General features: G+C 37.2%; 1 protein-coding gene across 3 annotated transcripts; it reads right to left on the bottom strand.

Moving 5' to 3' along the window:
• Positions 1-277: 277 nt before the first annotated feature.
• On the bottom strand, positions 278-12,590 carry matk (megakaryocyte-associated tyrosine kinase). Of its 3 annotated transcripts, none has more exons than XM_028587918.1 (13): positions 12,410-12,590; positions 12,092-12,139; positions 10,150-10,263; positions 9,937-10,049; positions 9,374-9,593; positions 7,150-7,243; positions 6,976-7,041; positions 6,713-6,860; positions 6,406-6,490; positions 5,405-5,478; positions 4,939-5,134; positions 4,178-4,264; positions 278-831 (listed from the first exon to the last, which is right to left on the bottom strand). In XM_028587918.1, the coding sequence occupies exons 2-13, from the start codon at positions 12,098-12,100 to the stop codon at positions 604-606; spliced, it is 1,434 nt and encodes a 477-aa protein (XP_028443719.1). In that variant the 5' UTR covers positions 12,101-12,139; positions 12,410-12,590; the 3' UTR covers positions 278-603. The 3 variants fall into 3 exon arrangements, with proteins under 3 accessions (XP_028443719.1, XP_028443720.1, XP_028443718.1); XM_028587919.1 differs by having other exon boundaries at positions 6,713-6,812; positions 9,937-10,052; XM_028587917.1 differs by having other exon boundaries at positions 9,937-10,052.
• Between the last annotated feature and the right edge of the window lie 170 nt (positions 12,591-12,760).

Raw genomic sequence — 12,760 nt, forward strand, 5'->3', positions numbered from 1 at the left:
TGATATCAGATTAGTAAACAGAATGTGCCTTTGGAACATTGGATGAACTGTGTCTGATAATGGGCAATGTAGATATTGCATTAAAGATCAGCCACTTCTTTCTACAACAGTCGAGAACCCTTTTGCAATTATGTAAACACATAATGTAATCTGAAAACTGCTGCCATGATTGAAAAAACAATGCAACTGATCTCAGCTGGTATTCTGTCTGTAATGGAGTGGAATGGAAATCTCTAAGTGACCACAAACTTTTGACCAGTAGTGTGTGTGTGTGTGTGTGTGTGTGTGTATATATATATATATATTCTAAGTGTATGAACATTGTGATTAACAGTGGAATTGGCTGCAATGCAAGGGGCAACAGCTGATATCTTGCCCATGGCACCAAATTGGTTAGGGCTGGCTGTCAGCACTACATGATCACCAGAGTTAAATAATGATTGTCTTGTCCTATCCGCTAGGTTAAAGGAATCTATTTGGAACTCCAGCTGGCCATCTTGTGTGATGCACACCAATACAGGAGTGGGTAACAATGTGTGTATTATCTGTCCATCAGCCACCACTCTATCCCCACAGTTGTGAGTTCAAGATTCACAACCAAGATCAGCATCTAGATCCAGACCTGCTGCCAACCCGACGCTCCGACCCAGGGCCTGGGCTGCGTTTACCCATCTCTCGCTCAAGTTTCTCTCTTAGTTTGTGAAAAGCAGGTCTTCTGCGTGGCTCCTGCTCCCAGCAAATCCTCATCAGTGAGTAAACACTGGGGGGACAGTCCTCTGGAGCCTCCATGCGATAGCCCCCCTCCACCATCTCCTTCACCTCCTTCAGCGACTACATGAACAGGAGGAGGAGTGAGGATGAAGTACAAACTGATATATTGTGTATAGTGATAAGTGAATTAAACATTTCAAACAAATTTCACCAAGAGAAAAATATTGCAAATTATTAACACAAGATTGCAAAAGCAATCCTGATTACAACCTCAAACAAAGATTTCAGGCACTAATCAGTAGCCTACTGTGTGGGTGAAATGGAGCATGTCTATAATTGCCTATAGATGTTAAAATCACACACTTTTTCCTCTTATAATATTTATAATAATATTAACTTAACTAATTAGGAGTGTTTCTTGAACCTTTTCCAAATGATTCTTGCAGCAGGACAAGCAGCATTATATTATTAAAGATATCCATCCAGTATCGCCTTGGATACAGACCACCAACACTTTATTAGTTTGTTTTTCAGTGTTAGTGTAAGAGCCTTGCATGCATTTTTGCCATTACATATTTTCTTTATTCTATAAAAAAAGAATAAGGGATATGATTATACCAGCATAATGTGAATGGTGTAGGTGGAGTGGGCTAGCAGTTAGCCAGTTAGCTCAAAGAGTCAACAGACAACTGAACGGAGATTCTACACTGATACTTTATTCTACAACATCGACCATACAATGCCAGGTGTCCACAGCGCTATATTTACTTATCATACATGAGCAGTAGTACATACTATAGCATAACCTGCACCAACTCGTTAGTGAAGTCTTTTTGGATGTCCTCTCTGCATGTTGACAGAGAGCAGAGACACACACATGCAGAGGTGCGGACGATGTGAAACTATGCCGCCTCTGCAGTTTATTTAAGTCACAGTGAGTCATGGCAATGCTGGAAGAGGGAGGTGTTGTATTTTGTGTGGTTTGTAAAATGTTCTAAATAAATAACATGTTCCAAGTAAATAGGATAGGAATTATTTTTACAACTGAAAATAATTTTTGTTATTACTGCGGAAAAGTACCAAAAAAAGGTACTGTTGGGTACTGGAACTGAATTTTGGATACCAAAAAAAAATGTAAACAGTACCCAACCCTAGTAGTGAGTGTTCGAGAGAAATCCTATCAATTGTCCATACAAACAAAAGCCCAGTGCAAAGCTAAATGTGATTGCTTTCATGTTTGTCCTTTCAGCTCTCTTTGTCCTGATTAGCTACCCTATTTGAATATTCCATCATTCTCTGTCACATTTTGTTAGGTTTAGTCTGAAAACTCTCAGCCGGCAAAGCTAACATACTCTTTGACAGTAGTAAATTTGGAATGGTTACATTTGGTGTGTCTTTGTGGAACATGCAAAGTCCACACAGAAATGCCCGGACCGGACTGGGAATCAGCAGTGCCTATTTACTGTGAGGCAGCAGTGCTTATGCATCCCGTTTAGGATTGACCCCTCTCCCAGAGAACAAATGATCTTGGGCAGAATGGAACCTGGGTCCCTGCAATCTGACATGGGTTATCATGAATCCGGGTACAAAATTCCTGGACCTTATCACAGGACCATAGGACATTTGGTGTGTCTTTTAAACCAAATCTAAACAATCTGGAGGGTGTACAACAAAAGCACTGCATAATCTTGAACTTAAAGAGGCGCACCCTCACATGGCGTGACATAGTTTTAATATTCCTACAGATTCTGTCACACTTCTCATCATAAAACTGTAGATCTTTGATCACACAGGTACCATTTTTACATATATAAATAAACAGAGACTAAATCTCAGTTGCTCTTACTGTTTGTACTGACATTCAAACATCAACACATGTCATTCAGGAGATTTAAACTCAATGTTTCCAACATTATGACACTGTAGTGCCACTCACTATAGGCTTTGGCTACACAAACAACTACGGTAGGTTGGAATAATGCATTGTTGGTATTTGTCATTTCATGGGATCTGGTATGGCAGCAGTGTTAACCACTGAGCCAGCGTTGGTGGTTGCACAGTCTTGGTCTCTCTGCCAACAGATAACAAATTACCAGGCACAGAGTTTTAATGAAGAGAACACAAACTTGACACACATAAATCAACCTGCATATGTAGTAGTTACAAACAGGCTGCAATTAGGAAGTAATCAACTGCATTTAGGACACCACCTGTTGTAAGGCGCAAAAGAGACATGCTAACTGTCCCTTCAGTTAAAGTTGCCTGATCCTGCTGTCCTCAGCCATCTAGGCAGTCAGGGAGTACGGATTACCAGAGGATAACTAGAGTGACTAACAGAGCTGTGTTTAAGTAGCTTCGTTTCGATCTTTCCATGTTGTCTATTTTACAGCCTTGACATAATCTGGTCCTCATGTGACGTCAACATCTGTTTTGACCTATTTCCACCTGCTTTGACGTCTATGTGTACGACACAGGTTAAGAGGAGCTTTCTACTTCTCTGAACTCTAACAGTTCATAAAGTAGATTAGTTTAGCTTAGAACAATACGATTATTTCTACATGTTGTAGCATCACAATGTACAGTAAACCTCTATCCCTTCTGTCACACTACCATGATCTGAATGACCTAAAATAGAGTTCCTGCTAAGCACAGTAAGTTGATTCAGAACATGACAGTCTTGTGACCATCTGCTTTTTTGGCGACTACATGTCAGAGACACAAATCCTCAGTGACATGGCAACAGAGTAACGTAACAAGCTTGATTCTCTTTCCTGTCGGTTGCGGGAAAGTCAGGAAAGAGGAAAGATTTATCTGAAGTCTTATTTTTGCAGATTCTTTATAGGGTGTCCTTTCTCAAAATCAGCTTTTTTATTCATGGAGAGAGTGTACGGAGAGAGATACAGACATGATAGAGGTCTGCAAATTCTCAGACAAATCATGGTTGTGTTCAGTTTGATATTGCCAAAGTATCAAACAATGATAAATAAAGTCATATTAAGTCACACTACTCAAATCTGAAGTATATATATTGTAAGAACTGTATTAGGCACAACTCTTCTACAGATGTCAGACAGAAGATTGATTTTGTTTGATTGACTTAAATGAATAGTTCAACTTTTTTTTCTTCGCTTTCTTGATGAGAGTTAGATGAGAAGATGAAGTCAACTGGTCCTGGCCAAGAAATACGGACTATATCCCCTCATACAACCACAACTTGTTGTTGTAACAATAGCTGAATTTTGTTGCTTTTGGACAGAAGCAAGCCAGCTGTTTCCCCTTTCCAGTATTTATGCTAAGTTCCTACACGTTGCCTGGCTGTAGCTTCATATTTAACATAAAGTATTTCCCAAAATGTCAAACTATTGGTGGGCTGGAACTGACATGTCTGTAACACACCCATGTGCCTAGTGATTCACCCATACAGTAACATAACAGTATAATAGTGACATGTTCAGGTGCTACATACCATCTTAGGGTAAGGTTGACGACCATAAGAAAAGATCTCCCACAGAAGAACACCGTAGCTCCAAACATCTGACTTTGTGGAGAATTTCTGCATAATAAATAGAAGCAAATATATAAACATATAAAAAAAAAAAAATTTAGAACCCCTTTTCAAATAGGGAGTACTTATACTAATATTTTATAAGTTGTTATAAACCCAATAAATACTCACATCCTGGTGGATTAAATAACTAAATATAAATTATGCTGGAGAAAGATATGCATCATGTCTTTACACCATCCTGCTCTTTATTGATGGATTATTACTGATTATTCAATTCAATTAAATTTTATTTATAGTATCAAATCATAACAAGAGTTATCTTGAGACACTTTACAGATAGAGTAGGTCTAGACCACACTCTATAATTTACAAAGCCCCAACAATTCCAGCAATTACAGTAATTCCCTCAAGAGCAAGCAGTGCGACAGTGGCGAGGAAAAACTCCCTCTTGGGAAGAAACCTCGGACAGACCCAGGATCTTGTTAATTATAATATATTATATATTATTATAAGGTATTAATAAATCTGGTAACGATTAATAGAGCTATATTCTAAACCTATGAATGCTTTATACAATTTATATTATTGTAAGTACCAAAAAGAGGTCTTGGAGAGACAGAGACAACACTTAAGTATTACAGAGGGGGGCAGAAACAGATATAGAAACAAAAACAAACCCCAGGTAGAAGAAAAGTGACACAATAGCTCTCAAAACCGACCTCTTTCTTCAGAGCTTCGGGGGCGGTCCATTTGACCGGCAGTTTGGCATTATCTGACACCTTTGAGTCCACCTTGGTCAGGCCGAAGTCGCTGACCTTGGCCATGCTGTCTTCAGAGACCAGGACGTTACGAGCCGCCAAATCTCTGTGAACAAACTTCTTGGACTCCAGGTACTCCATCCCCTCACACACGTCACTTACCACAGACATGTAAACACACACAGACAATTGTCATTTTGTACAATTACCTGTTGAACACACACACACACACACACACACACACACACACACACACACACACACACACACACACACACACACACACACACACACACACACACACACACACACACACACACACACACACACACACACACACACACACACACAGATCCCAGCCCCACCCTTCTCTGTGTAATTTATTTCTGCTGTATAGAACAATACATTCAAACAAGTTTGAACTCACAGAGCAAAGCAGAGAAGCTGAACTGAGTTCACAACTGAACGTCCTCGTGTCCTCAGAAAGTTAACAAGGTTTCCCTGCAACACAAACACATATGAACACAATACTTGAATAAGGTTCTATTAGAAGATTTCTTAGTTTTATATTTATGAGATATACTAAACATAGACAGAAATACCTTTTTGGTTTGCTAATGCATTAAACCAGAGCTAAACAAGTTATTTAGTACCAGAAGCAACCACAATGAGATTCTGGATTTTGGCATAATGCCATTAACCAGGAGAGGAACTCTGACTCCTACTCCTTAAAGCTGCATTGCCATCATTGGCATACAATTACATCAGTAGTGGCTCCAAGTGGCAGCAGGGCAGTCGGTAATTGTTTTTGGAACACATGCAAACACTAGCCTGAGATAAAACAAGCAAATAGTCACAAAGACATTTACTCTGGTAAAAACTACAAAGATTTGAGGGCATACATCTTAAAGCAATCACACCTTAATACATAAATTACAAGCAAAGGCACAATCAGTGAAAACCTGTAGTTATCTGAGTGCCTCCCTTCCCCTCTGTCTATCCTCCAGGAGTTGTCCAGATAACTTGATTACCCAGAAAGTAAAACAACCCTCGTGAACTAATAAACCCGGCATAACTATTTTTTCTCACTGGCTGTTGGTGGTAAATTTGCAGAAAAAAACTGATGATGTATTCATAGCTGGTGAGTCCAGCTTTCTGTTTAGAGGGCTCCCTCGCTGCTGTTTAGGAGATGCTTCCCACCAATGACTCATCTTGACTGAAATTATTTTGGTTAAATAATACAAACCAAATGTGGTTTAACTTACTATATGTGATTTTATATTCTGCTTCATTGCGTGATGTAACAAGGCATCTTCTATTCATTCACTATGTTACCTTTTTTCTTCTTCTTTTTATCAGTTTTTAGTATAATCACATTTTGTTTACCAAATGAGAACCACTGTTGTATTATGTGTTCACTCACTGTACCTTAGCCATGAGCTCTGTGACAATATGAAGGCCTTTGTGAAGAATGACCCCCAACAATCGCACCAGGTTTTTATGCTGGAGCTTACTGGAAGGAGTGAATCCACATTAAAGACACTGACAGCAAAAAAAAACTAACAAGTTACATTTGATTCAAAATGATATGCTCAGTCGCAAAATATGCCAAAATCAGTTAATTTTCATTGAGAAAACTCATTAAGGGCTGGTTTTATTAGTAATTAATTCGCAGTTCATCAGGTGTTTTGACAAAACGTGAAAACATTCAAATTTAGGGAATCTTCAGACTCACGTCATGACTGTGGTCTCCTGCAGGAAGGCCTGAGCTGTGACGTCACATTTAATGGTCTTTACTGCCACCCTCTGGCCCATGTAGTCTCCTTCATAAACAGCTGGAGGTGAGAATCCCACATAGTATTTGCCATCAGAATACATCTGTACTAAATAAGACAGAATTAATATTTTCTGAAAAGGTTTGATGACACTTTTTCATTATAGATGTTGTGAAGGTACAAAGATAATAAGGAGAGTAGATCAAATCAAATAAAAGCTTACCACCAAACTCCCCCTCTCCAATATTATCTCCCAGTTTGAGCTTCGTAATGTCCAGCAGCCATCCAGCTGGAGAGGAGAGGGACATGAACTGTAAACCTGACACGTAACACTAAATGCTTGCATCATCATTATCATTATATTTGATCTGTATTGTAAAAGTTTTCTTGACATTACATTTAGACAGCTCCAACTCAGCTGACTTGGTTCCTTGTTTTTGTTTGGGCTTCAGAAGAGTTGTAGCGATGGAGCCTTTGTTCTTTGAGTAGAACTGCAAAGATGGAATCACACAACAACTGGGGCTGGGCAATATATCCATATAATATCAATATCGTGATATGAGACTAGATATTGTCGTAGATTTTGGATATCGCAATATCGTAATATGACATAAGTGTTGTCTTTTGCTGGTTTTAAAGGATGCATTACAGTAAAGTGATGTAGTTTTCTGAATTTACCAGACTGTTCTAGCTGTTCTATTATTTGCCTTTACCATCTTAGTTATTACATCCAAATTACTGATAATTATTCATCGCAAATCTCATTGTGTAAATATTTTGTACCAATTGTCAACCCTACAATATCAATATTGAGGTATTTGGTCAAAAATATTGTGATGTTTGATTTTCTTCATATTGCCCAGCAACAGCAGCAGATATTTACTTACTTATAGTAGATGTTTTTTTATATCTGTAATTTCATTTGGTATGTCCATTCTCTACACTCTTTGTGTAAAGGTTGCCACATAGAAAAGGATAATTAATTATTATTTTCTCTAGCTCTAAAGAGAATAATAAGTTCATTGAAACTATGACACAGAGAAAATGAACACCTCTGCAGTACTCAGGAAGCCTTTTGAAAACGGGTAAGGACTGTGGTTTGACAAAAAGAACAATGAGTATAACGCTGCCCCTTGATGCTTTCTGTTTTGTTGACAGGAAACAGACATTAAACTGACACTGAAGAGTATCTATACATACATTATGTGGTGCAGTTTTTCTCATGAAATAGCTAAATATAGGTTATATTGGCAGCTGAATTAAATTACACAAGTAAAATATGATACAGTGACACATCAGAGTCTGGTTTTATATTGTCATCAGTCTGCCAGCACTGAGACAAAAGAGCATCTATAACATGATCTATCCCAAATATACATCTGGATGTCCTCCCTCTGTTTCCTCGCAGGAGTATAACAGCCGGTCTGACTCAGGCCTGAAGCCATCTGTGGCTCGCTGATAAGACGGTGCTGAACGGGAGCTGGCCATTACTGTAGAGCCTATCTATAAACCTCACTGCAGCAAAGCATAATGCACTCTCACAGGCCAAATAAAGATAAACCAACCAAAAAGGGCTGTGCTTCATGTGTTTTCCTGTCTTTGCTTAACTTTGACACATGAGGTATGTATTTTTACACTGTTGTCAGTTATGCTGATGGGTTACCAGGCTGACAAACACGTTGGCTATAAGTACAGAAGACGTTAGACTACCTTGCTTCCCAACCCCCTTAAGATGAGGAATTGTCTATTTGTGACACCTCGTCACAAGTTAAGGCATAAATGTGAACATTAGGGTGACTTTTAGCCATGCTAGTCTTTGGTCAATCGGTCCACCAATTACCTATCATAAAGTCAACATTTTCTTTTTCTTTTTATGGCCAAATTCTTGCATAACTAATGACATGTCAATCAGCCTCAGCTATAGCAAATGCTAACATGACAAACTAAGATGGGGAACATGGTTGGAAACAAGATACCTGCTAAACATCAGCATGTAGCATACTGATATAAGCATTTTGCTCAAAGTATCCAAGTACAGCCTCACAGAGCCACTAGCATGGCTGTAGAGACTCTTGTTCTTTCTCAGAAAGTTTAATTTGAAGAATTGTCAGGGAGGATGTGTTAAAATATTGGGTTTCATATAGAAAATAGTCAGAAAAAGAATTATTTTGTGAAACAGAAATGCTTTTTTTTCATATTGTGACCCTTCAGATTGATAATTTCCCAGTCCCCTCATTAGGAGTTTGAATGGAAGAAATAGCTGAACTAAACTGATGATTATTTACACTGCAACATCTGGCTGAATTCTGAGTTAAGAGGTCAAAACTCAAACAAAACATGTAGTATAAAGAGCAACTTTATCATAGGGCTGGAGAATAAGGAGAAAATCAGATTACACAATATTATTGACCAAATACCTTAAAGGACAATTCTGGCGCAAAATTAACCTAGGGGTTAATAACATATGTACATTTAGTCTTGGAGCAATATGTGTAGGTTTCCTTTCACCTTCACATGAAAGATCTTCAGGGATTTTGTGCATGTTGTAGCTATATTTTTTCCTGGCTACATAGAATTACGCAACTTGGATTGACTCTAACCAAGAACCAAGAGCCTCTTACCTCTATCATGTCAATGAGGTTATAGAAATACTGTGTGTTGTCAATGGTCAGCTTGTTGTCCTGATAAATGACCCGGTAATGGACAACATCTCCGGAGACACTGACACAGAGGACGTAGTCGCCGGGATGGCGAATGGACTCTCGAACCAGGAACAGGCCGTCCTCGGCTGGCTGCAGCTTACCCACTGCGTCTGGACCCGAGATCTTCCCATGAAACCAACTAGGGAAAGACGGCACAGGGTGAGACACATAAAAAACACCCGTCCGAAATATCTTACAGATACTAATTTTCTAACAGACAGGAGGTGAAAACATGTCAGGAGTGTACACACCAAAAAAGGAAGTTGGAGTGATTAATACTGGCAATGTTTGTTTGCGCGTCAAATCCACACTGTGTAGTCACAAGATGTGTTTTTAAGATTGACCAAGGCAGCAGCTAAAGTCAGAAACTAGAGTGCTCCCATGTGACAATCACACTGCTTTTGTTTACTGTATGCAAACATAGTTGCATTCTACTGATGCAAAAAAAGTGAGTGCAAAACTGAGAAGAAGAGGAGACCTACGGCATGAGGCTGAGGCTGGGGTCGACACGCAGAGCCTCTCTTTCACGCACATTGGAGGCGTTTAGGAGTCCTTCCTCTCCGGTGGTGTTGTGTCTGGCCTTGTAATATCCCTTCTTCTAGTAAAGAGCAAAGTCTTGGGTTAAATGGTAGAAAAAAAACACACAAGGACTCTTAACAAACACTATGTATAGCCGCTTTTAAACATGACAGTACCGTGCTTGTGTCTACAATAGTGAGGATGTCTCCTTTGTAGAAAGTCAGTTCTCCAGGTTTTGGTTTCCTGTGGTCCCCCTTGGCTACACACTGTGTACTGGCAGCCCAGCTCATCTGCAGGAGCAGAATATAATAATAATAATAATAATAATAATAATAATAAGAGAGGCACCGGCCCTAAAACACCTCAGTGTCTGTCTGAAATAATGAAGCCATACTATTAACTTAAAATACTGGCTGGTTGCATATTAGCAACATATTAACCATGACAAATATTGTTTATTTTAAGAGACTGTTATTACCTATTATGTCAAGGCTTTGTTGAATTCTCGATTCTGATTGGTCAATTACAGCTATGGATGCAGTTATGATCATAGACTCTAGATGACCATTTTTATTAATAAAAACATTTTTAAATCAATAATTTGTGTTAAATTATTGATTTGTTTAGTAAGTAGCTGTGTAATAAGCAAGATAATATTATCCTTTCGGGGTTCAATTTGCAATAATGACCCTCTTCACTATACATTATCCCTTAGTTTCCTTTAAAGAACTATGTAATTTGGTATATTTAATAATCAGGAAAATAGAGACAAAACTGTTATTTAGTCATTGTTCATTTCTAGGAATTATCTTTAAAGAACAGTTTCATTTAAACCCAAGTAAATGGAGTATGTACATATACACTACCGGTCAAAAGTTTGGGGTCACTTAGAAATTTCCATTCCCCTCCATTATAGACAGAATAACAGCTGAGATCAGTTGCATTGTTTTTTTTTAACCAGGGCAACAGTTTTCAGATTACATTATGTGCTTAATTGCAAAAGGGTTCTCCAATGTTTTCTCAGTTAGCCTTTTAAAATATCAGATTAGTAAACAGAATGTGCCTTTGGAACATTGGATGAATGGTTGCTGATAATGGGCAATGTAGATATTGATATCAACCACTTCAGTCGAGAACCCTTTTGCAATTATGTAAGCTCATAATGTAATCTGAAAACTGCTGCCCTGATTAAAAAAACAACAGCAGCTGGCAGTCTGTAATGGAGTGGAATGGAAATTTCTAAATTACACCAAACTTTTGACCGGTAGAGTGTGCGTATAATATATATATATATATATATATATATATATATATATATATATATATATATATATATATACACAAAATAATGCACATTAAAACTTTTTTTTTTTTACTTTACTAAGCCATAAAATACTCAAAACTAATTATTTTATAGGCCATGTGGATGAACACTATGATTCTATCATATATATATATATATATATATATATATATATATATATATATATATATATATATATATATATATATATATATATATATATATATATATATATATATATATATATATATATATATATATGATAGATATATGACATATATATATATGATATATATATGATATATATATATATATATATGACATATATATATATGGTATATATATATGATATATATATATATGATATATATATATATATCATATATATATATATATATCATATATATATCATATATATATATATCATATATATATATCATATATATATATATATATATATATATATATATATATATATATATATGATAGAATCATAGTGTTCATCCACATGGCCTATAAAATAATTAGTTTTGAGTATTTTATGGCTTTGTAAAGTAAAAAAAAAGTTTTTAATGTGCATTATTTTGTGTTTATGTGACAAAAGAACTGCATTTATGATTTAAAACATTTGTTATAAATATTTGACACATCTCAAAGAAAATATAAATAATTTAGGAGAACAGCGTTGCTGCATTGACCCTTTTTTCTATCCTTGAATATCAACACCAACATAGATTAAAGTGAATTTACTTAAGCTCCTTATATTGTTATAATATAAAGCAAACTACTTAATTTGGTGCTCTCATAGTATATACCTTTGCCATGAGCAGGGCTGGAGGGTTGGAGAATTCTGTGTTGAACACCTGTCCAGGAGAGAAATGTCTCAGAACAATGACATACAATTAAATAAAAACATAATGAAAGTCTGTTAATAAATGCCTAAATAGAGACATAAATAGTAGCGGTTGTCGAGGCAACATGGATACAACAATACAATAAAGCAAAATAAATTGTTAGCGGTTAGCAGGTTGTGACAGCTTTGTTCCTGGCTGTTCCTGTCGCATACATTAAAAGTAAAACGACCCGGACAGCTTGTTCGGTCTGGTTTCTTGTCGACATGAATTTTTCAGTACCTGCGGCTCTCTGGACAGATGTTGACAGTTTCCTCTTCAGGACAGCTGGGTTCGTTAACTGGAGGAAGAAGACTTCGAAATCATTTTTGTCTCATACAGCGTTCCTACTGATACTGATACAGATACTGTCGATATTCATTTCCCAGACATGTTACTGCAGCTGTGGAGTGAGCGCTGTCATTGTCAGCCCACTTCCTCAATATTTTGGAAAATGCGGTTCATATTTCATGAAGCGACGCAAGAAGTGACGCTGTAGGTGACATGTGTTCTGTTAAAAATAGTGCTTCTTAAAATTGTAGAAATTGTTGAGAATTTGCAGCGATGGAGAAACAACAGAACCCAGGACACAAA

The sequence above is a fragment of the Perca flavescens genome, chromosome 9, assembly GCF_004354835.1.
Source record: "Perca flavescens isolate YP-PL-M2 chromosome 9, PFLA_1.0, whole genome shotgun sequence".
NCBI lineage: Eukaryota > Metazoa > Chordata > Actinopteri > Perciformes > Percidae > Perca > Perca flavescens.